Raw genomic sequence first — 26,761 nt, 5'->3', positions numbered from 1 at the left:
CATTTCTTCATTGTTATCTGTCAGGAATGAGAAAGTATATTTTATGTAAAATGTCTTCAAAATTTTATTTTTCTTCAAACTACGAGGGGATATCAAAAAGTAATTGAATACATTTTTTACAGCCAAATGGTCAAACTGAAATATACATTTTGAAGGTTGAACATTACTCTACTTTTCCACATAACATCCATTCACATTTATACATTTGTCCCACCGTGACACCAATTTTTCGATGCCCATGCGGTAGAAATCGTTCAGCTGGTGCTTAACCAACGACACATGGCTGTCACAACTTTCGTGTCGCAGCTGAAGTGTTTGCCGGCAAGGTGTTCCTTTAGTGGGTTGAACAGGTGAAAGTCTGATAGGGCCAGGTCTGGACTGTATGCTGGTTGCTTGAGAATTTCCCAATGCCAGGAATTGACTTTTAGCATCACTGATGCAGCCACATGGGGACGATCATTGTAATGGATAATGATGACCTCCTCCAGAGATTTTGTTGAACGTTTACGGCACAGAGCAGCTCATAGACGATCGAGTGTGGCACAATATGCAGCAGCATTTACACTCCCTTTACCCCAAAATCAGCAACAATGACACCCTGGCTGTCCCAGAAAACTGTAAGCAAAACCTTTCCTGCAGACGGGGTTGTCCTGAGTTTTTTGGGTGGAGTCAAATTTGTGTTTCCATACCATACTCTGTCACTTTCATTCAGGGGTGTAATGAAAAACCCATAATTTGTCTCCGGTAACAATGTGGTCGAGGAATGTGTTTCCAGCCCTATGGTACTGGAGTAAATGCTCAAGACTGTATCCCATACGGTCCTTAATATGCTGTGGTGTGAGCTGTCTGGGGACCCATCTCGCTTACACTTTGCGAAACACAAGTTCTTCTGCCATATGAAATGCCCACTGCATCCGCTGTTGTTTGGATTGTTGACTGCCGGCCCCCCTGATTCAATGCCTCCACAGCATCAACATTGCTCTGTGTGTGGGATGTGCGAGGCCATCCAGAACGGGGTTCATCGAAGACATTTACATGTCCTGCGTTGAACGTTGCACACCAGTTACAGACAATTGTGAATGTCATGCACATGTCACCACACACTGCACACAACTCATGACATATTTCAGGTGGTTTCTGTCCCTTTGACCACAGAAACGGAATCACTCCACAGTTCAACTATGTCGAACGTCTCAATCGTAGCTGCCATTTTGAAACAACTGCCTCTCTGTGTGCATGAGGTGCACACACCTGCCATCTCGTAGAAAGGTGGCGAAATACATGTACTTTCAAATGCATATTTCAGTTTTTGTGAATACATTTTCGTTTGGCTGTAAAAAATTTACTCAATTACTTTATGATATCCCCTCGTATATTTTCGATTGCAATTTTTTTTTATCATGTACAGAGTAAGGGACCACACAGTGTAAATTTAGTTAACATACTTAAAGAGCAATCTTTAGAGTTCTCTGAGCAACTGCATTTGTAACCTCCATCGATGTTGACACAATCAGCTGATTTATGGCATGTATGATTGCCCTCAGCACATTCATCAGTATCTGAAAGAGACAACATAATATTTTATGAGAATATGTCAATACTAAGAAAATTACGGTGAGAAATATTAAAAGTTAAGTTCATAATAACAAGTTAAACTAGTAGATTAATAGGACAATTGTTCAATTCATAGATAATTTAAATAAATATTACATATAGTAGGGATGTGGAGGTAGGGCCTCACATATTTTCAATCTCTGCCATTTTGGAGGTATTGTGATCAGCACCATGCTCCAGTCACTTTACCCCCTGGTACTCATTTATTTGAGGCTGGGTGAACCACTTTATGAAGGACAAGGCGGGAAAAATTCTGACCATAGATCACTCACCCTGGGAATCGAATCTGGGTCTCTCACGTGGCAATCAGATCCCCTACCAACTAGACTACTGAGGCTCCCGGATATTACATATAATTACAATTAATTTATCTGACGCTATAAAATTTCTTGCTCTTAAATATGTGTTCATAATGTCAGGAATAATTAACTCCTCACCATACAAAGTGCTGGCCTTAAGACAAGACCATGCAGGATGTGCATGATAGTTACCTGGCCTACACAACCAAGAACTGTTTGGTTCTAGCGGTAACGTAAGGTAAAGTTCGCCATGCACATTTCATGAAGGCACATAGGGGGATGTGAAGATAGGGCCACACACATTTTTGATCTCTGCCATTTTTTGGAAGTGATGTGATCCACACCACACTCCAGCCACTTTTAAACCCCAGGTATGCATTTATTTGATGCTGGGTGAGCTTCAGAGCAGCTATTGGCAGGGATAAAGCTGTAAAAAATCCAACTTCACATCACCAACCACCAGTATTGAACTCAGGTGCTTGCATGGCAGTCAGATGTCCTACTGACTGGACCATCACAGCTCCTAGGACCTGGCACAGGAATATTTCTGATTGAGGGAGGGAGGAGACTAAGTGCCAAGGTCATTTTGTATCTTAACAACATATAAATGTTCATAGCACATGAAAGTGATTGCTTTTATTCAAGTAAATTGCAAAAAAATTTGAACCTCCAATATAACCCCCCCCCCCCCTTCCCATTTCTGAACATTGAAAACCTGGAGATTTTATTCGAGACTCATTTGAAATTTAATGGAATGGAAAATTGGATGGAGAAGTCAGGATTTTGTAATATTAAATTCGCAATCAAACATATATGATACAACTATTGATTTTAATATCTAAAGCATCCCAACCTGGTGTCAGTAAAAACATTATATATATGATAAAGTATAGCTGTTTAAACACACTTACACAAAACTTACAAAGTAAAAATCAGTGTGTGCAATAAAAAAAATGATAATAAATGGCTCAGTATCAGCATCGGCATGGGTGTTTTTCTTGTCTGTTCATTTCTTATGTATTCGGAACACAAAACTTTATCTTAATAAACTTCGAAACCTATTTAGTGGCACTCTTCAAGAAGAGGGTGGTATTATTTTTTCAGTTAAAATAGAGTTGGTTGTACATGATGAAAAATTATATATAAAAAAAAAAGCTCCAACACTCTGTCCATTGCTAATTAAACTACGAAAACTGCCACCATGCCAGTAGAGTTGGACGAGCAATAGAAATTTGGTCAAATTTTCTGTTTTACTAGTTCAATACTCTTTTCGTGCATGAGTTCAGGTTTTCTTAGAATGTACATACAGGGTGTCTTAAAAGTAATAGCACAAACTGACACAGGTGAAAGTACACGATAATAGAAGCAAAAAAGTCTCAGTAAACGGGTTTGCAAATGAGCCGTTTTCAAGATAATTGTGAATGTGTGATCACAAGCCGTCACTGACTTAATTGTTTGTAAACGTCGTCTGATAAAATGCTAATAATATGTGCGAATGTGTGGTTACAAGCAGTCATTGATTGCATTTTGTAAACACAGAGTGCTTTACTCCTTGCACGGTCTGAGGTTTGCTCTTTGTTTACAAAACAGAACATTTCTGAGAAGTGGCATTGTAATCAAACAGAACATTTCCGAGAGGTGGCAATGCAATCAAACAGAACATTTCTGAGAGGTGATGTTGTATGGATACAATCAGTACACAGTCTAATTGTTCTGTGGGAGTCACGTCAGTTGTGCTGGACTGCGTAGTGAAAATGGAACTTTACAGCAACGAAGAGTATGCAGATATATGCATTTTGTGTATGGTTTGGGTAACTGCAATGCACGAGAGGCTGCAAGCTTGTACCAAGAAAAATACCCTGTTCGAAGGCAGACCGAGAGTCACACATTTGCTAGGGCATATCAGAGCCTCAAAGAACATGTGAGCTTCGAACATGGTAGGAGCAGATAGACCTGCACGCATTATGCCTGAAGTTGAAGATATGGTGTTGGAAGCAGTAGAACACTCTCCAGGAACCTCGACAAGGAGAATTGCTGCACAAATGCCAGTAAGCTGCAGTAGTGTATGGAGAATTTTACATCGCAATTCACTCTACCCTTACCACCTCCAACGAGTTCAGTGTCTCAGTGAAACGGATTGTGTTTTATCAGTGGATGCAACAACAGGTTGTACTTCGTTTTGCAAGTAACATTTTATTTACAGAGGAAGCGGGGTTCACATGCGATGGTATTTTTAATTTTCATAATTCTCATGTTTGGAGTGTACTAAACCCAAATGCTGTTCATGAGACACATCAGCAACGTTTCTCATTGAATGTGTGGTTAGGGGTACTACGTGATCGTCTCATTGGACCACACATTCTTCCAAGAAGACTCAATGGACCGAGGTACCTTCGGTTTTTGCGGCATGATCTTCCAGGATTGCTTGAGGATGTTTCTCTTGATCCACGTTCGAGTATGTGGTACATGCATGATGGAGCACCGGCATATTTTGCTGCTGCTGTGAGACGACATCTAACACGCAGGTATAATCAAAGATGGATATGTGAGGCCTCCAAGGTCACCGGATTTAAATTCTTTGGATTTTTGTGTCTGAGGGTCACCTCAAAAGTGTAGTGTACAACACTCCCATTGACATGGTTGAAGAACTGGAACAGGGAATTGTACATGCTTGTGACCAATTCCGAAATGATCCAGGGGTGTTCGAAAGAATTCCAAACTCAATGCAGAATCGCATACAGTATTGCATTCAGATGGAAGGATGACACTTTGAACACCTCCTTTAACAGGTACGAGTGTACAGTAATTGTAACGTAGAACATACTAAAGTAGTGCTGCATTCCATGTTAAAGTAAGTAGAATGTTCAAGAAAAGCAATGAGATCTCCTGATTTTTCATACTGTATTATTGGTATTTTACCAACTAGGACGACGTTTACAAATACTGACATCAGTGACGGCTTGCACCCACATATTATTAGCATTTTCTTGTAATCACACATTCGCGCATATCTCGAAAACGGCTCGTTTGCAGACCCATGTTTACCGAGACTTTTTTGCTTCAATTATCGTGTACTTTCCCCTGTGTCAGTTTGCACTATTACTTTTGAGACACCCTGTATATTCAATTCTGCTCATAAGAAAGAAAATTTGAAAGTCATGATTTACATAATTATTGTATATTTAGATAGTAGTAACAATAATCGGTGTCCTTTATGGTATTTGAAACAGGGAAGTTGATACACTGACCTAGAATGGTTGATTGATTGATTGAGTTGGTGTTTTAAGTCCACTTTATGCACAGTAAGGCTAATTCGGACTGGACCTACAGTTTAAAGTGGAATCCGAACCACTATGTGCCTCCACCAGGTATCGAACCCGGGACCCCTTGATTACAAGGCGACGACCCTACAACTGCGCCATCGGGTAGGTCTGACCTAGAATGGCCTAAAGAACTTATGGAGATAGTTTTTCTTGTATGTACGCATTGCTTGCATTATAAAATTATTTTCCTGTAGTTTACGGTTATTACAAGCATAAGAAAACAGTTTTTCTTTGTGACGTTTCAGGAGAACACACGCTTCTTTCATCAGACATTTATTTTCATTTTGACTAAAGATACAGTTATAACAATGGTTAGATGTAAAATTTTTTAGAAGTTTTAATTTCAAAATTGTTTTTAAATCATCATTATATAATGGATGTTGTCAAAGTTACATTGTTGTAATTCATTCACGTATAACAATGGACAACATATTTTTAATTTTTTTCCTGAGAGCACAAAGACTATGTTCTAATAATGAGGATATCAAAAATGAAGAAGAAAGGCTTTATAATATAGCAAAAAAAAATGGCTTTCACACTAACAGAATAAACCAAATCAAAACACAAGTCGCAAGAAAACTAAAGGAAAAGAGAAATACAGACAAAGATGAAAAATCTGTTGAAAAGAAATTTGCATGCATTCCATTCCACAAGGGATTCTCACATAAAATTGCAAAATTTTTTAGAAGTTTTAATTTCAAAATTGTTTTTAAATCACCAAGAAGTTTGGAATGTACATTTAATGAATTCAAAATGAGAAACTCTCTACCAGATGTGGAAACCACAGGAATATATAATATAAGTTGTTCATGTTCAAAGGATTATGTGGGACAAACAGCAAGGAAAATGGCAATAAGATGGCACGAACATGATTTGGACATTATGGATCTAAACCCAAGAACAGGTTTGTCAACTCATATCATCGAAGAGAAGCATTTGATTAAAAAGATTAACGGGAAACACAGAGTTGAATGTCTGGGAAGCTTCGTTCATTGCAGAAGAACACTGGAATAAATTAAATAATGAAAATGGTAACACACATCCAGTATGAAGTTTTCTTTTTCACAAATGGAGTAAGCCGACATCTTTAAAATTTAATGTAACAGAAAACATCAAGAGACTTTGTGAAAACAATGATGAATTTGAATTACCTGATGATATTTGGGATTCATAATTTTAAAAAAATCTGAAATAAAAATAAAACAGACTGCTTTTTTCACAGTTAAGTTGCTATATTACAACAATGTAACATTGACAACATCCATTATATAACTGATTATTTTTGTTTAAAAAATTACTAACCATTGTTATAACTGTATCTTTAGTCAAAATGAAAATAAATGTCTGATGAAAGGAGCGTGTGTTCTCCTGAAACGTCACAAAGAAAAACTGTTTTCTTATGCTTGTAATAACCGTAAACTACAGGAAAATAACTTATGGAGATGCTAATAGCAGTTATTTTCTGTATTTTTAAGGAAGTAAGAGTATATACGTAGTCTCTACCATCATCATGCATCTTTGTGCATCAATTGTCTTGAAATTTACATAGTAAAATTGCATTATAAGCACAAGAGGTCTACCTATTAAAATATTTTTTACTTAATAATATCATGTGTAATTTAGCCATGAAAGCTGTTCAAAATGGCCTTAGAACAATTCTAATACAATTTTTGCACGTGAGGGTGGATCAAATTGGTCGAAATTTTAATAACGACCCTTTTCCAGGGAACCATGCAATGCTGTAGAATAGAGAAATGACTGTACATTCAAAGTAAAACATTTTAATACTACCTTGACACATAGCTCCAAGACTGTTGTCGTGATGAATGCTTCGATACCCTGCTTTACACTGGCAGTAGTACCAACCCAGCATATTAACACAAGTTGAGTTGGGGTGGCATTTGTGAAGACCCAAGGCACATTCATCAAGATCAAATTCACAACTTGGTCCAACGTAACCTTTCCTGCATGAACATTGTCCGGGAGCAAGGCATTCTCCACCATTCAAGCATGTTTGGTTGCATATGGCTGTATCAAATGAAAGGATAAACAATTAACATTATTATAAATATATATTATGGCATATTATACAACACAAATTCACCAGTTATTTTCTATGTTCAAGAATTTAAATATACAAAGCTATTTGTTACTTCAGTGTATTAAGTTCATATAATTGCACATATTTCATCAAAGATATAAACAAAACAAAAGTGCACTAAAATCAAGTTGATAAAAATATGAAAAAGCAGAAGCATAGGTTCACAGAGGGTGTATTTTTTCCTTCATAATCTTGCCTGTCCAAATTAAAGTTAAATGATCGAAACAACACAAATGAAAATAAATAATATGAACTTGTTATTTAAATTAGTAGGAATGGTATTAATTAATATTGTTAATAATTTAATCACAAGTCATCATCTTTCAAACATAAGGCAAGTAAATTATATCAGCACTCAGCAGTAAAGAAGATTGACTGACACATGTGTATCAACATTTCATCTGCATCATCTGTTTAGTTAAAATAAAGTCTGCACATAAACTTCTACTGACACCTTTCCTGGCTTTCACATAACTTCTAAATTGCTATCATGATGCTGGGAGAAACAAAAAGAAATATTGTATTGAAAGCAAATCATCACAATGGTATGATCTATGCAAGAATTCTTGGACAAAACTTCACAGTTGAAGTTGCTAAAATTTGTGGCTATAATTTTTCTATTTAAAGTAAAATAAGATGGCAAAGGAGAGAAAATTCTTACGAAGTACAGTAAAGAAGACTAGTGAGGGTAGTGAAGGTATGAAACAGAATAGATCAAGCATGGTTGATTGATTGATTTGGTTCATTTTTCTTCGCTTTTCTGCCACTTTTGACTAATTGCAAAGATGAGGATGTGTGATGATATGATGAAATTGATGAAAGAATTTAAACCTGGGACCTCTGGCATCATAGTGCAATGTGTTACCACTCTGCCATGGAGGCCGGCTCAAGTGTGGCTAAGGTGGTTTGGACATATGAAGGGAATGAGGTCAGCGAGACTGTCAATGAGAGCACAAGGAGTGGGGAAAAGGTCAAAGCGGAAAGAACAGGAAGTGGACAGTGTGAGAAGAGGACAGGGCTGGGATGTAGTGGAAAGAGAGAACTGAAGGAACATCAAAAGAGGCTAATGCCAATGCAGCTGTTATATTATACTAGAAAACACTAACCTGCATATATCAAAATTAATAGTGTGTACACATTACGTACGACACCAGAAGATCAATAAAGCTACAGGGTGTAATGTTGTACTTACGTTCACATGTGTAGCCATCTCCTTGGTAGCCTGGTAAGCATTCACAGTGATAACTTCCTAAGGTATTGATGCATAATGCATTTTCATGGCACCTATGATCCCCACTGTCGCACTCATCATGTTCCACACAATTAAATTTGTCTAGCTGTTTATACCCTGGTAAACATTCACACACATAAGACCCTGGAGTATTCACACATCTGGTGTTGCTGTGACAATGGTGTCCTTCCAACCCACCTTCTTCCTTACACTCATCAATATCTGTAATTGCATAGAAAGAAATGATAAAAAATTGTCAGCACCATGTTGTGAAGAAATATAAACAAAAATTTAAGATAATGTACCACTTTACATCTTGTGCTAAGAGATACATTTCTGCTTATTAAGACTATAAACTGGAAGAACAAAAATTATAACTGGCATATAATATCACAGGTGTGTAACAACAAATATATATTTTTACCATTAAGAAAGATGAAGTGAAGTGACAAGTAACACGGGGCCCTTCAGTTTGTAAGCATATGCAAACAGCAGACTGAGGAAAAAAAGTAGAAATATGGCTCAACTGGAAATATTTTGCATTGTGTGCCAATCAATTGAGCTACGAATTCAAGACCATGTATCACTTAACTCACTTCCACGGAATTCTTATGTAACATTATCAGGAAATGAAGTAGTGCGTGATGGATTGATTGATTGATTTGGTGTTTCAAGTCCACTTTCTGCACAGTAAGGCTAACTGGGACTGGACCTACAGTTTAAAGTGGGATCCGAACCACTATGTGCCTCCACCGGGTATCGAACTCCGGACCCTTGATTACAAGGCAACGACGAGTAGTGCTTGAGAAAGAAGAGGAATGTTCCTCATTAGAACAATTGCTTCATTAATGTATAGGGTAGAAATTAATCAATGTGGAACATTCTTCTCAAATTCCTACACAACCTCTTCTGCAATGATACCAGAAAATTTATTTGATAGCAATTCGGTTACATACATACAGTGTGTTTTAAAAGTCCTGCAGGATTCTAGAAAGATATAACTTTAAAGTAACAGGTTTATTACAACAAAATATTGTTTTTTTACACAGAGGAAAATTTAAATTTTTGTTCAGCCCACACTTCTGAATGATGTGTTTGGGTGATCACACAATTTCAAGATACCGTCGATGCAGGAAAAAGCTTATTGCATGTTATGGCTTGCTGAGTTAAAATCTTGTGTTTTGGTGCGGAGAAGGTTCCAAACGTTTGGAAAAACACCTCCAGCAGAGAAAAGTATCCAGAGATGGTATGGAAAGTTTAAGGTTACGGGTGTAGCAGATTTGCAAAGAGCGAGTGACGATGTGATGGATGGAGTGTAGAAGTGTGTGCAACGGTCCAATGAAATCTCTTAATCGAAGATCCTTGGAACTGGGAGTAGTAAGGTCTACATTACACAGTATCTTACACAAGAAAGTGAAAGCCAGGCCCTATAAGTTGAGATTTGTGTTCAATCTGATCTGAGAACCAGGACTTTTTCAACCTGTTCAAGTGGCTCCGGCACCCACCCAGCATCATATAAAGTGAGTACCTGGAGGAAACTCTTGGGGATAACAGCAGCCAGGGTCGTGGTGCTGATCACATCACCCCCAGTTCCGCCAAGATCAAGAAAGTGTGGGGCCCTAACCCCACACTCTCTATACAACTTCATTTGTGGATGATCTGACAGAAGAGGAGTGTGACATGAGGAAAGAATTTTGTGAATTAATGTTAACCCGATAAATGATGATGGTGGTGATGCCCTTCAATCTCTCATTCATTTCTCTGATGGGCCACGCCACGTTCCTTGTTTCAGGAAAAGTGAATAAACACAATTGCCAAATTTGGGCGGGTTGAGAATCCACATGAGTTCGAGACACATAAGCAAGAATGGCCCAAGGTCAATGTGTGGTGGGCAGTTTCCATGGTCATTGGTTCTTTCTTCTTCGAGGAGGACACGGAGAACATGTTACAGACATTCCCTGTCCCAGAACTTCAGAAGTTAGGTATCATCAATGAGGTCCACTTCCAGCAAGATGGCGCTCCCATCCAATTTGCCCTTGAAGTTCATGAGTTTCTTGATGGTTAATTTGTGGAGAGAGAGGGATTGGCTGCAGAGGACCCAGACCTTGGCCAGCAAGGTCACCAGACCTTATGCCTTGCGATAACAGGCTGTGGGGACATGTCAAGACCCAGGAGTATGCACAGAAACAGACAGATCTTGATGACGTGAAGTTCAAGATAACGTGATGTGATTTACAACATTCCAGACGAGTATAGTCAGAATGCAATTCTCGGATTCAAACTAAGATTGCAAGTGTGTTTGGACATGAATGGTGCCCAGCTGCAGAACTGGTGATGAACTAAACTACATCAAACACTAATTTTAAAGTTTCTTCTGTATAACAAACAATATTTTGTTGTAATAAACCTATTACTTTAAAAGTTATAGGTTTTTAGAATCCTGTAGGGCTTTTAAAACACACTTTATATTACAAAGGTGCATACATAATTTTGATTTTGAACTAAATATGATATATCAGACTAATGCACTATCAGTTATTGGTATTAGTAAATTTTATGTAAAACACATTACAATTCTTGCTTTTTGACATTACTTTAATATATGCAGAATATTAGAATATTTCAAGTTTTACATATGTGGAAATATTAACATGCACATTCACAATAGGGACATACATTGTATACTTCTGTAATTAATATTAATTTTTGCTTTCTTTACACTTATACTACTTTACACATATACATGCTTATTAAGAATATACATGTATATAATTAGATCAATACAGAAAGATAAATACATACCATGGCATGTGTGACCATCTCCAAAATAACCAACATTGCATTGACAGGCATAAGTAGTTTGTAAGTTTAGGCAGGTGGCATTAGCATGGCACATATGTCCTTTAGCACAGTAGTCAACACCTGGACAATCAAAAAAACACATGTGGTAGGTATTAGTGAAAGCAGGAAAAGCAGGCATGCCCAATAAGTAGTTATTAGTGTCATATTATAAAAAAAAATCATCCATACAAGCTTTACATTATTAGAATTGCACACAGCAGTAAATCACATGCAGAATACTACTTGCAATTAGTATTAACCTTTTGGTGCCCAAGGCCATTTTCACATGTAACCCCCTTGATGCCCAAGCCGATTTTGAGCAAAATGCAGAGTTTCAATTAAATGAGTAGATTGGAGGCTAATTGCCCTAGAGAGATGAGTGATATACCGTTGTACGCGGAATGAACCAGAGATTCAGACTAAATAAAATTTAAGCAAATTCAGCGTATATGTGGCGGGGGGAGGGGGCTAACTCTCAAAATTCCAAAATTTCGGAAAAAAAAATGGTTCCCCCACCCTCCCCTCAAGAAAAAAGTACATGACAGTGTCGACATGCACATGGAAATGATCGCTGACATGTAAGGAACACAAAAATATTTGCATCATTGCCGTATGACCAATGTAACGCGAGTTGTACCCCTGAAACGAAAGGCTTGTACGCCACTGTCTCAAGCTTCGGAATTGAGCGAAATGCAGAGTTACATTGAATTGACTACTATTATCATACGACCAATGTAACTTGAGTTGTACCCCCAAAAGGAATGGTCGGCACGCCACTGATTCAAGCTTCAAAATGCAGCGGTACCTTGAAATGATTTTAGCTCGGAGACTATTTGCCCTGGAGATATGAACGATATACGTTGTACGCAGAATGAATCACAGATTCAGACGATATATAATTTATACACATTCGGCGTATATATGGAGGGGGAAAGGGGGAAAATCCCCTGAAAATACTTTTTTTAAAAAATGGGGTTTCTCCCCCCCGCCCCCCTGAAAAAAAGGATATGAAAAGTTCAAAATGCACATAGAAATTATCGCTGGCATGTAAGAAACAGAAAAATATTTGCATCATTGCCGTATGACCAATGTAACGCGAGTTGTACCCCTGAAACGAAAGGCTTGTACGCCACTGTCTCAAGCTTCGGAATTGAGCGAAATGCAGAGTTACATTGAATTGACTACAGCTCAGAAACTAAATGCCCTAGAGATATGAAAGATATACCATTGTACACAGAATGAATCACAGATTCAGACGATATATAATTTATGCACATTCGGCGTACATATGGAGGGGGAAAGGGGGGAAATCCCCTCAAAAATACTTTTCTTAAAAAAATAGTAGTTTTATATACAGTGCGTTTTTCCTCCTGAAATAAAATGTCAAAATGCACAAAATGCAAAATTTATGCAAATTTCGCGTATATATGGAGGGGGAAGGGAGAAAACCCCCAAAAATTATTTTAAAAAATTGTCACTTCACCCAAAAAATGTCCTCACACTTGGGCTAAAACGACACCTATGCACAATATTCACGGACGAAAAGCTAGAACGCTGTGAAAAATGAGCGCCGATTCTTGCAGTTGCTTGAAATTCTATTTTTAGACAATGCAGCGTAACCCCTGTTGCAACTTGTGGACACTTGTGATACAAAAACAAAGGTTTCCTTCAGCGTGCTTCGAAATTCCATATTCACAACGCAGATTCAACAACCAGTCTTCCCCCTCCCCCCACCTCCTCCCCCTTGCTTGCACCCTCATGGAAAACTTTCATTTTGACATCCGATACTGATAAACAAGCTTCCTTCGAATGCAGTTAACAGGAGGGAGTGAAAAGCATTGCTTTAGAACAACAAAGCCGGTCTTCTTTGTCGGCAAAAATTTGACCTTGAAAAGAGACGCAAAAGAGAAGTACCTTTTCCTCTCCATTTTCATGAAGACAAAAAAAATGCAAAAAAAACATTTCTGTTAAATACATGTGTTAGGAACAATATTAAAAAAAAAATCGAAATTCTAGCCAAAAATAGAAAAGTTATAACGGAAAAACTACGACCTTGACACAGCGTCTCGATCGAGATGCTTGGTACCGTGAGGGTTACATTTGATTAAAGATTCTTAAATGGAACAGAACCATTGAAATGCATGTGAACATCATGTATTAATAAATTTGTTAAGAAATTTCACATTCCTGAAAATATAATAATTACTTAAGAGGGATCGGGTATGATTCTTGTTTCTTTGAAATTATATAGGTGATTACTTGAACAAAAAAATAATATTTTAGTTTACTTATTGTTATAAATTTTAGTTACAACTCCAGTTGCAGAATATGCACTGTAGTTTTATATACAGTGCATTTTTCCATCCCTCGTGAGCCTGTCAGCAGCCCACTTGGTGCCTGGCCAGATGGCAACTCCCATCAAATCATGTGTAATATTTCTGCTATGGAAACCATTGGCTTCGAAATTACTTCAAGTTCTCAGAATTAGAGTTACAATTACATTTATTCAAAATAAGCATGTACCTTGTCACATGGAATGTTGTCCTCGTGTTTGCACAAATTTCTGGCATGTTTTTAGGAAATTGTCATCTACACGCAACAGTTCAGCTTCTGATATTGCTTCAGTTTCTCTCCTGATATTCTACTTCAGTTCTTCTAATGTGTGGGGGTTTGTTGCATAGACTGTATTTTGTTGTAATGTGTACGAATGTGCCATTATTACAACTATAGCAAAACAATAATACTTGAAACACATAAACACTTTAAAAATACAACTGGAATGAAATCGCAAAGTTACTGAAATGGACTGGGGTTAAGAAATTCACAGGTTATGCACAAAGTCATGTGTTTCAGTTGCTGCTCTGATGTCGAGAGCTCTTAGAAAACTTAAGTGCCCTTTTTAGCATGTCTTGTTACCAAACCTCTGCGAAATTTCCAAAAAACACACCAGAAATGTGTGGATGCACAAGAACAACATTTCCAACATCCCTGGTGACAAGGTACATGCTTATTTTGAATGTAATTGTAACTGTAATTCTGAGAACTTGAAGTCAATACGAAGCCATTTCCATAACGGAGATATTACACGCGATTTGATGGGAGTTGCTGTCTGGTCGGGTGTTAAGCGGGCCCCAAACAAGCGCACAAGGGACAGAAAAATGCACTGTATATGGCATAGTTAAAAATCTACATATTCTTTCTGAAGAAGACAAAGCTTTCTGATAAATTCTCAACATATATATAAATGGAAAAAGTTTAAAACTCTGTGTAAGTATTTGACATTGACCACGGGAATGTGTGAATAATAATAGGAAAAATGATCACGTCGTACTATCATAGTAAATATGTTCAGAAATACAGGGGGAGCTCAACAAAATGTAAGTCTACCATACATAAACACATATTTACATAAAATATTTAACCAGGGGCATGTCCAGAAAAAAAAAAAAACATTGGGAAGAGTTTTTTCGTGTCTATTCTTCTTCTTATTATTATTTCAGCACAGACAATTCCTATTACACATGTGTATGTAGAAATATCAAATTCTACATATTTTTCTTGGCCTGAAATTTCGTTATTGTATTTCTGGAATAAAGACTGATATTTCCAAGTAATTTTCGACACTTAAGCATTTGTATAGAACCATTTGAAATTTTGTAGCTGTTCAGGATTCTGAGAATCAGAAAATGATTTCATGAAATCAGAATTATGATGAGAATTTTCTTCCAGATCCCCAAATTTTGGGATCTTGTGCACCACTAGCGATTTGCAAAAACTTGAAATGCATGACAACATTTTCTATGTAGTTCGCATGAGAGCAAGGTTACCATATTCTGTGAACTGGAAAAATGGACATATTGTTATTACTATTTTAAATACAACTTTACTTGAATCCAAGTTCATCTGTAAACTTACATTTTAGTTTTGGTATTTATATTGTTTAATGTTGTAATCTGATCCAACATTGTTCAATAGTTTATGGAGGTTCTTTCTTAAATATATTCACATGTGCATCTATATTGGTGTATTAATGGTTTGTTAAATATATATGAAAAAGGTAATTACACCATTCAAACACTTGGCGTAACTTCCGTAAGTCCAGGAGTGTGTTGATCCCATGTTGAGTGAACAAATGAAATCTCACACAGCTTATGGTTATAAAATATATTGAAATAACTCTGATATTACACAAAAGAGCACAATTTTAAGGCAGCCAAGTACCACAACTTGTAGCCACACTGTGCTCATTCATGCACACGCAAAGACTGTGAGTCCAGCTCTCTTACATCATGCATATGAGTATGATGTTCACGCAGCAACATCTCACTGCCATCCAGAGAGCAACTTAGCATTAAATTATAATCTGATTACAAAATTGAACAATGTATTTATGATGTAGGCTAAGTCAAACATCTGACATATAAATCGGACCTATGTAAAAAGTTGCATATAACTTACGTAAGTCCAGGTTTCTCTGAATAATGCGAAGAAGTTAATGTAAAAATCAATGACATAAAATATCAAAATATAATATTAAATCACAACCATACTGTTGTAAATACATTTAGCACTATATATTCAGTTATGTCTTGATACAATGATCATAAATGCTTATTTTATTTTGATCTTATGCGAGAAAAAAAATCAAAATGTCTCCCCCAAAATGGTACTCTAATCACAAAAAGAGTAAAAAAAACTTTTACTCACAGATTAGCACAATGAATTTTATTTTGCAAGCTGAAATTTATATGTTTAAATACTAAAATACTCTATAAAGTCTACTTTCTGTTCTATTACCTGGGCAAAATTTACAGCATTCACCAGGAACACTAAACTGATCTTGAGTAGAACATGGCAGGGAAGGGCACATGGTTTCAGGATCAATTCGTTTGCAATGCATCGACCCATCATGACATTCACACTCCACACACTGCCGCAGATTAACGGACTCTCCATGGTCATAGAGCACCCCTCGAAGATAGCACTGTTCTATTACATGGCAATGCAGAGAAAGAAAAGTTATTATAAACAACATAGTCACTCCTGTATTTACATGAAGTTCAAAGTGAATTGGTACAATAATTACTGTCTCTAATATTTATTTAAACTTAAGTTACAATTAAATTCAGAACAGCTATTAATTATCATGTAATATAAAAATGAATAAAACTGTTTTTTTCATGTAGTTTGTTAATACTATACGACATTTTAACTTGGCCTTCTTTCACATTGTTGATTAGTTGCTGTAACTTGTAGATGAAGATTGCTTTATGTGGTGGGAGGAGGTTTCTTACCCCACATCTACAGTCAACCAGTCGGGTAACAGTCACCTCCTGTTGCTGGTAAGGATAAATGCAATGTTAAGGTAATGCATAGATTTTTAAAAGTACGATTAATTGATTGATTTGATTTATTTTACTTTGCTTCTCTGCCACTTTTGGCTAATTGCAAGTGATGATATGATGAAGTTGACGAAAGGATACTCACGAAGAACACCCATGCTTAAGCTGGGATTCGAACCTGGGATCCCTGATGTCAGAGTGCTAACCACTCCACCACAGAGGTTTGCTTCAAAAGTATAAGTTTCAACTTATTACAACCTCCTTCCTGGATGTCAATTTCATGCTGATATGATTAGTTTTGAGAAGGTCAGCTGTCAATTTACACCAGTGCCAGCAAGCAATGCAATGATCATGTGCCTTGTACGCAAAAATCCAAATTGTAGAGGAGTTAGCAAGAAAATTCTAGGACAATCACATATCATCAAAGAAGGAGCTAAAAGAACATGTTTTGAGGAAAGATGGCCATTTTGAGGTCATATCAAATATTCTTTGCTGCCTCAGCAAATTTAACATCCTCTTTGAAATTCTGTAGGAAGTTTTACTTGACATTCTTACAGCTTGTGACATTAACATGGCAAATAAATTGAACCCCTCAATCCTCAAGACACTCGATTTTGATTGACTAGGTTTCTATAAGCCTACAGCAAAAGCACATGTTATTTTATATTTTTATACTTTAATATCCATCATATTCATTTGTTCAATTCACTTGTTTGATTTACATAATGGCAGATATTTAAGGCCAAAACACCATTACTATCATAGAAAACAAGGAAACATCTTTTACTTTATTTTATTTTTGAGGGCCCCAAAGGTGGGGGGATACTACAATTTTCTTCAGCACTGATTCATCATTACTGCTGACAAAATATCCCTCAAAAGCAATGTACATGTCAGAAATCAGTACTGTTAAACTTCAATCTTATTTAGTGCATAGTTAATTTTACACATGAATCTATTGCAGTAGTTCCCATAACATAATTTTATTGCATTATCAGAATGCAAAATCGATAGGAGGTACAAGAAACTAATAATAGGCTGAGCCAATGCTGTTGTATTAGTATCAGAAAGTATCAGCTCGAATTTATTTGCTGATACCAGCTAATACTTTTCCGGCATTGTGGTCTTTCATGGGGTCCGCAAGAATGCTGTGCTACACTTTCATGGAGTCTAATTGCCCTGAAAATCATGCAAAATTCCTTTTTGTTTTGCACTAGTTTTGTGGCAAAAACAGAATTTTGTAATAACGTAACATATAATTTAATAGTTTGATGTAATTCTTGATTATTTTAAAGCAAAAATAATTTATTATATAATATATTTTTAAAAACTTTTAATTATTACAATTTTCAAGTAGGGAGTATTGGAATTGGTATAACTTCAATCTTAGCTCAGCTATAGCTAATATTTAAAAAAAATAAAAATGAAATGAACAATTTACGATTCATGTATATCTAATCTAATCCTCATAATTTAAATTATTAATCCAATACATTGTAATAAGAAAATGAAGCTCAGTCGTTAGGGCATCTGACTACCATGCGAGAGATACAGGTTCGATCACCGGTGGGGGAGAACCGGGACTTTTTCAACCTGTTCAAGTGGCTCCGGCGCCCACCCAGCATCGTATAAAGTGGGTACCTGGAGGAAACTCTGGGGGATAAAGGTGACCAGGGGCGTGGTGCTGATCACATCACCCCCGCTCAGCCGAGATCAAGAAAGTGTCAACCCCACACACTATACCCCTTCATGGCGTTTGTATTTATTTATTTTTTAATTTTAATTTTTATTTTTTAAATTTCTTTTTGTTTGTATGTTACAGAAATTGTGATATTCTTCTCTTTCTTGACTTCATCACACAACAAGAACAAGGGGAAAATCCACTAATTAAACTTAGCTATTTCTGATTATCATAGCAGCAATGGTAGGCTATTTTATGTTATTTAGATAGGTTTAAAATACATTGCAGCAAAACAATGAAATTCAGATATGTTTAGGTTCAATTATTTCATTCCATGTAGTTCTCAGTCATACACTTCTTTAAAAGTAGTTCAAATTATTCTAAGCAAAAACTATAAAATTTTATGTGTAAACTGCTTTTTCACTATTTCAGAAATATTGTTAACAGTGATTCATTAATAATTTCTTAAACGATATTACATTTCATTTCTACATTCATTCATTCATTCCTATCATTTCTGCTAATATAATGGCAGAACTAAGGATATATTAATAATAATTCAGAGGGTGGAGAATTTATTGAATTGATAGCCATCTCATTATTAGCACTACAGGTATCACATGTGTAATCAAGGGGTCTCAGGTTCGATACCCAGTAGAGGCCCAAGTTGTTTGGATCCCACTTTAAACTGTAGGCCCAGTCCCGATTAGCCTTACTGTGCATAAAGTGGACTTAAAACACCGACTCAACTCAACTCAAGATATCAGATGTGGGGTTGTTTACCCCAAATAATAATAATAAAAAGATGTACAAATTATGTATATGTATTTTCTTTTCTTTTGTATTGTACACAGCGCCTCTCTCAGTAATTCCAAGATTAACACTAGAATAAAAATGTTTTCTAATTACCTTTCGTTTCTGTGGATTTGAATTTTGAAGATTTCACACTATATTGTGCAAATAATTACAATAGTAGGTATACAGGTTAACACAAATTATATGCAATATACTATGCCTTAATTCCTTCCTTCCAGAGAAAAGCTAGTGTAGAAATTTTATTGAAATCCATGTGCATGCATGAACACACACACACATACATATGTAGGTGTGCTATTTTCCATTTTCATTTAGTGGAAATGTATGTTCAACAAATGAAAATTCCTAACCAATATATATTTTGTTGAGAAGTTATATTTATTATGTTCAAATTTTTAATGCAACCTGGTATTTAACCCCTAAGGCCGGTTGGATGTACAGCGTACTGACCTACAAGTTTCTACCATGGGCAGTTTGACGTACACCATACGTCCGCATCATGGCCCTAAATGAATGCCTGTTCCGTGCCAATAAATTTTCTTCTGCTTGCTAGTGAGACTGTATTTTACTGCCACCTAGTGTCATTTTGCGAAAATATTTTGAAAGTTACTTTTGTTTGTCCCTTGTTTGCGGTAGTTTTTCGTAAAAAAGGATGCGGGGAGCAGCGGATTGAAGGGTCTTGTGAGCGACAAAATTCGTGAAATTATTGAAGAAAGTGACAATGATTCATCCTCTAGATTATTTTCAGGTAGTGAGGAATATGATTTAGGCTACACTGAAGTGAAATCTCAACAATCAAATGAAATGACACTTAATTCATGACATTTCCTACTGGAAAAAAGGGGAAACCCCAAAGACGTGTTGTGTGCAGCAAACAGAAAATGGAAAACAGAAAAAGGAGAGACATGGTTTACTGGTGTGTTGACTGTAATGTTGGTTTGTGCCTTGATACATGCTTCAAGTGTTTCACACAAAATTGGACTTCTAAGGGTAAAATAAGAATGAAACAGGGACTGATGCTCAGGCAAAGTAACAACATAATGTGAGTGCTGACTATTCAATATTATACATTACTAAATTGTTGTATTGTATTGTATTGTATTATTGTATTTATACTTTCTGAACAATGTTTGCAGGTTTAATAAACCCATGGATATGTACCTTACTTATGTTGAAAGTTTCAATTGAATTGCATTAGTGGTTCCGAAGATTCAGCATTTTAAACAATGCTGTGCGAATCTACCATGTTTCTGAGTTTAAAATTACCGCCCAGGCCCTAGACTTCTGGGTATTAAAATTCCAGCCTTGGGGGTTAATATTAAATAATGAAGGAACATCAACTGTCCTTTGAATTGCCTCCTTGTTCTACACAATTTTTTACGAATATTTTTCAATTATGAAACTAAAATTGCACACTGCAATGACATTTTAGAAGTTACACAAACTGTTAATATCAACAGTGCGAACTGAATGTCCAGTAATGGCTATGGAAATGACTAATCACATGCACTTTCCATTAATATACAAACTATGTATAGTTTCATTCAAATAAGTACTATTCGAGACATATTCAGAATGATTTCGGTAGGGAATAGAATAAAGACAAGAAGACATTTCAAATCCAGCCATTATTACTTAGCACAGAAAAAGCTAAATTCAAACAATAACATTTTATTCATACTTTTGTAAGCAGTTAATAACATCTATTTAACAATACTGTATTCTTTTCAGTCTTTTTCATAAAATAACAGTGTAAATTATCAACATATTATGTAAAAACACGCATCTAAAAAACTGCAACCTATTTGGATGCACATAACAAAATTGACTTTAGTATTCATGGTTATTGCATAAAATTATTTTTGTAGTTAAAATCTACAATAGAATATTAACATACTTTAAGATTGATGTTTTTAGTTGAATATTCAAGAATGAAAGAAGGCACTAAAATTACCAATTACATTATAGTATTTTCTTCAAACATACACATCAGGCATAATATTTATGCCACACTTAATATAAAAAGTCATCAAAATGAGGAGAGAAAGTAAATTTAGACACTGTCGAAAATTTTATTTTATCATTATATCCTAATAACAACTCTTGTTTCCGGAAAACAAACCCTTTGGAACATCACATTTTGAAAAGCATGAAAAGTGTTAAGAGCATTAGAAATTGTTATGGTATGAAGAAAATAATATTGATTTTTGTTGTAATTTGCAATAGACAAAATGACAGGAGAAAAATGAAGCTAGAATTTCTATCAGTAACAAGTCAAACTGTTTGAGAAATACTTTAAAACTATGTTTGAATATTTACTGTTGTGATGCCATCCCCTCTGCATTTCAATACCATACCAATCAAGTAAACATACATACATTTTCCTAAATATAAAAAAGGAAAGTTAAAAATTGTACTTACGTATGTGAGTATAGTGCTCTTATTGTAGAACGACGTTTCAGAGATTGACTATCTCTTTCCTCAGGTTCGTATAAAAAAACTAAGTACTTGACATAGTACCACATCAAAAATGTAATATGAGGATTGTGGTTAAGGGTTGGTTAGGATACATTTAAAATATTAAGTTTTTGCTATTATTTTACATATTTTAAATGTATCCTAACCAACCCTTAACCACAATCCTCATATTACATTTTTGACACGGTACTGTGTCAAGTACTTAGTTTTTTTATACGAACCTGAGGAAAGAGATAGTCAATCTCTGAAACGTCGTTCTACAATAAGAGCACTATACTCACATACGTAAGTACAATTTTTAACTTTCCTTTTTATATTCTGGATTTGTGAGTAACACGCGACTAACCTACAAAATGCTATACATTTTCCTTATGACATCACATAGCTTGATGCACTGAAAACATTGTTATCCCATAATCTAGGTAAAAGAAGGTTTTAGAAAATAATTGAAGGAAGGATTGATATGCATTTATAGTAGTGCCCAGCAGCGCAGCACAGTTTCTGTAGCCTGCCTGCAAGTTAAATATTGGTGGGGGGCTTTGGTGAAAAAATCAAGATGATGATGCAGAAGGGTGCATAGAAGTACACTAGTTAGCTAACCCCCCCTTCCACTCCCTCAGTTTGGCAAGAAAATAAACATTAACCACAAATTCCATCACATTTTCATTATCAACTTATTTATCACAGTAGTAGCTTCTGGAAACAAAATCAAAATTATATGACACACTGATAAATAACTGGAAGAGGAAATTGTGTAAATATTTTCTTCAGTGTTGTAGGAAAGCCAGGATTGTTTTTGGAGGAGGTGGGGGAAGGCTTCATGGGGCCACAAATTTAGTGATGATTTTGTATTCATGCTTGATAGAATTTCTAAAAATAATTAGGTTTCATATACAGACATTAAAAAAATACTGTTTTGGGGAATTGTTTGAAGGGCAGTAAACACTCCTCTTTTGGACTTTGAAGTGCGTTTAACACCCTTGGTTGGGTTGCCAAAGATTTAACAGAAAAGTCACTCACATTACCCTACTAATACTAATAGTAACAAATATACTCAAGCAATTTCAGTGCTGAGAGATGAACTGAACATCTAGACTATTGGTGTTGACCCACCATCACAGGGTCAATTGGAAGTTACCAGAAGGAAATAGAGTGGTGATGAGACTATATTCACTGATCATGTGTCACTCAATGAAAAGTGGATTGGAAGAACTTGATACTCATAAGGTTGTTGCCACACGGACACTGAGTTTAATTTTAATGTTAGTGGACCTTAATAGTATTAAACATAATTTAATGATGTCATTTCTTTTTGCTGTACAACTGAGCTTACATTTCTTAAGACTTTTTCATAACACAAGGCCTGCTTTTAATACATCATGAAAAAACACTCATAATACTGGAAAAAAAGAACCGGTTTGACAGAAATGTCCATAAAACTTCAATATGGTAGAAAAAAGAAACTTAACGAAATCCCTCAAAATAATTATGATATATAATTCATATATGGTAGGTACCCTGTGCATCAGAAGAGGTATGTAGAATACATGACTTATTATGAGGCAGTACTAGCCCTTACAGCAAGGGGACAATTGCCCACTGGGCCCCACCTCCTAAGTTTTTGGGCCCTTTTGAGGTGTTTAACAGTCAAAAGAAAAGTCTAACTTGTCACAGTATTTCAAATTCGAGAATAAGGTATCACACAACAGGTGTGGACAATACTGGAAATTTATCTCAACTCTTATTTGAAAATGAAAAGTGTTGGGGTCCCTTGAAAATAGTTAGTGGGAAGTCACATTTTAAATACATGTAAAACTAATATTAGTGGTTAAAGCTCATGAATTACCAAGTTGGATTGTTTATTGTGTGGCAATTAGATACCCTGGCTGAGAAACAGAATCTTTCTGCTGGAATCATAACCAAAGACAAGTTACACTCGACCAGTTAACGACAAACAGTGTAGAAAAGTATGAGATGAAGGTTCATTTTCCTATTGATGGCCATCTGCAAGCAAGTTAACTTAATTTGGCACTTCAGAGGAGACGAACATGTCAAGTTGACCAGGCTCCCACTGGCTGAGCCAATACGCATTTGCTTATTATCGCAGACACCTCCATATGATATGTAACTGAGAACACACTTGACTACCCCTACATATTAAAATACGAACACTGAATCGTGAAGTTATTTGTGGTGTCCTTTGATTCGTACAATACAGCTAACTCTGATTGTTGATACCTATTCCACAGTGCTCGCTCGCCTCAAGGAATTTCCAGTTCGAATTGTTTCCTTGTTGACCCACATCTGTTCCGTAAATCAATTTTTCCATATCCCAGCACTATCTGTTGAAATTCTGGGATTTACATACAAAATTTCAGGAGAACACTGCAGAGATTGCTATGCCACTGGTAGTGCCCCTATGTGAATTCACCAGGAGAGAGAATGTGATATGATAAAATATTTGATATATTTCACGTGATACATAATACAGTAGCAATTAAAATTGAAATTTGGTTACTTGAATTATAAGTTTCTGTTTGTGCTACGAATTTTTATGTTAGTTAATAGGAATTTTTATGTACATTAATGTTAGGTGAGAAACTTCTAAAACATTTTGTTTTTATTATACTTGGATTTTTGGAAATTCTCTCCATAATGACTGCATAATCAATATGATTTAAAATTGATGCTATATTTTAAGTTCAATTACAATACGTGGGAATTATTTCTGCCATTGTTCTACACTTAAATATCTACATGTGGTCAGATTTAGAATTGTTTCAATTTAAGTTCTTAACTTCTAATTGTAATTTAATGCAATTACTGTTCCTTAAATTGTTAGCAATACTAAAAGATAATTCAGTAAAATGTTATGAAACCATGAGATAGGTATATATGTGTAAGCAAGGGCAGAGGAAGGAATATATGAACAAAGCAAATCACCTGTGTGCTTCTGAATACACCATTTTTTTCATCTTGCTTCACACTTGTTCAAAGTCAGATACTGCAATTAGGACATGCAAATTGAAGACCATGATAAAACAACTGACAGTATCAAATGGCCAAGCTCTGCAATGATTTTGTGCGACTAAAATTTCCATTTTATACATGCACACACATAAATAAAAACTGTACTTAATCAGAATGCATAGGCACTATCACAGAGTAATTTTCACATTATGCTATATATACACATATATTTATTTATTTATGTATTACTGAAACTTTTAGTGTGCATTTTCACTATATCATGAATGACACCAACTTACTGAGGCAGCTTGGGCAACACTCCCCTGGGGTATAGACAGGATTTTTACACGATACCTCTGGGCATTGTACAGGTCTACACTGAATTTGTCCACGCTGTAAAAAAATAATAAATGCATGAAATAAAACACAAAAGTAAACTGTGAAATAAATTACTGCATGTCAATACTATCACTACTCCTCTTACTGCTGGTGCACTACCACCAAGGATTACTTATTACAGGATGGGACAGTTAGCATATTCTCTATTGATTTGTGCGAACACTTTTCTTAGGCCTTATAAACCACAGACTACACTGTACCTAGTACAAGCAAAATCATCTGGCAGGGGAAGACACATACTCGAATGGTGATAACTATCGATTAATATGGATATTGAAGGCTATTGACCTTTTTTTTTCATTGGACTGTAATATAATAAATAAAAAATCAATATTTAAAATTGGTCTTGTCTGGGATTGTGCAAAGGAAATACCTAGAAAATATTCTAATTTCTTACACATTTAATAAATAGAGTTTCTGGTTTTCGTAAAGTTCAAGACAAGGAACATTTTAATTCTAACACTAAAATTCTTACTTAATACTTTATTGTATTGCAATTGATTTCCGATTTTTTTTATTTACATTGGAGTTTAATAATTGCAATCCATGTGATATGCAATATGCAATAACAATAATAGGACCGAAATATCTTACCTTTGCACTAAAGTAACAAGTTACCTGTAACGCAGTACATATATCACAGAAGAAATATTGTACTGTGGAGTTACAATGAAAGTTCATTGTATGCAAATACAGAGGAAGAACTTACCCATATAATGTTAAATGTACAAATTTTTAACGTTGATCATACACATGTTTTTTTCATTTGATTCGTCATAAGTTTACCTTGCACATTGTCTTCTGTCCATCTTATATTAACAATCATTTACTATTCAAAAACATTGAAAATATGTCTAGGTATGGTCTAGTAAACACATCCATTTGCTGCCAGTCAGTGACAGACCATGGCTGAGCACGGGCATTTGTCTTCAGTGCAGCATGCCAAAACAGTCCTGTTGTATGCAGAAACGAAGAGCGTTACAAGTACGCAACGGAAATTTCGAGCTCATTTCAAAACACGATGGGCTCCAGCAAGAAACACTATTCTTCGTTTGTACTGTATGTTCGAGGAAGAAGCCACTGTGAAAGAAGAAAGACAACCTTGAGTTGCTCCAGTTCGGACACCTGAAAACATTGAGGCTGTTCGAGTTGCCATGACACGTAGCACGCTTCACAAGAAATGGGCATTTCTTGCTGTTCAGCTCAAAGAATTCTTCACAGTGATCTCAAGCTGTATCCGTATAAAATTACTGTATTGCAAAAACTATCCGAACTTGACAAATGAAAAAGAATGGAATTCGCAAGGTGGTCAGAAGGAAAAGATCATGTTCTTTACAATACGTGGTTTTCAGACGAGGCCTATTTTCATATGGATGGGACTGTCAACAAACAAAATATCCAATTTTGGGCAAGAGGTTCACCACATATTGTGCACGAAAAGAAACAGCATGGAGATAAAGTGATCGTGGGTAGCTTTGTCCAGTCACGGATTCATAGGGCCAGTCTTTTTTGACGATACAGTCAACTCACAGCAATATTTGAATATGCTGCACAATGATTTCGTACCACAGCTACTCGCAAACTCATCTTCCAATGGGAACTCAGTGGTTCATGTGAGATGGGGCTACCCATCACACCGCTGATGTTGTGTTGGACTTCTTGAACA

General features: G+C 35.9%; 1 protein-coding gene across 3 annotated transcripts in view; it reads right to left on the bottom strand.

The window, feature by feature from the left end:
* The window catches only part of LOC145985356 (protein kinase C-binding protein NELL1-like), a 197,763-nt gene that overhangs the window by 13,388 nt on the left and 157,614 nt on the right, over window positions 1–26,761 (bottom strand). For all 3 annotated transcript variants that reach the window (XM_083119272.1, XM_083119270.1, XM_083119271.1), the window contains exons 7-12: window positions 24,996–25,089; window positions 16,207–16,398; window positions 11,371–11,490; window positions 8,530–8,790; window positions 7,028–7,264; window positions 1,446–1,559 (exon numbers count right to left, since the gene is read on the bottom strand). In XM_083119272.1, the coding sequence (XP_082975398.1) occupies window positions 1,446–1,559; window positions 7,028–7,264; window positions 8,530–8,790; window positions 11,371–11,490; window positions 16,207–16,398; window positions 24,996–25,089 (1,018 nt within the window). The remainder of the gene's footprint in view (window positions 1–1,445; window positions 1,560–7,027; window positions 7,265–8,529; window positions 8,791–11,370; window positions 11,491–16,206; window positions 16,399–24,995; window positions 25,090–26,761) is intronic.

The sequence above is a fragment of the Lepisma saccharinum genome, chromosome 3 (genome assembly GCF_977018435.1).
Source record: "Lepisma saccharinum chromosome 3, izLepSacc3.1, whole genome shotgun sequence".
NCBI lineage: Eukaryota > Metazoa > Arthropoda > Insecta > Zygentoma > Lepismatidae > Lepisma > Lepisma saccharinum.
Note: the sequence above shows the minus strand (reverse complement) of the source record. Positions and strands in the feature narration are given on the sequence as shown.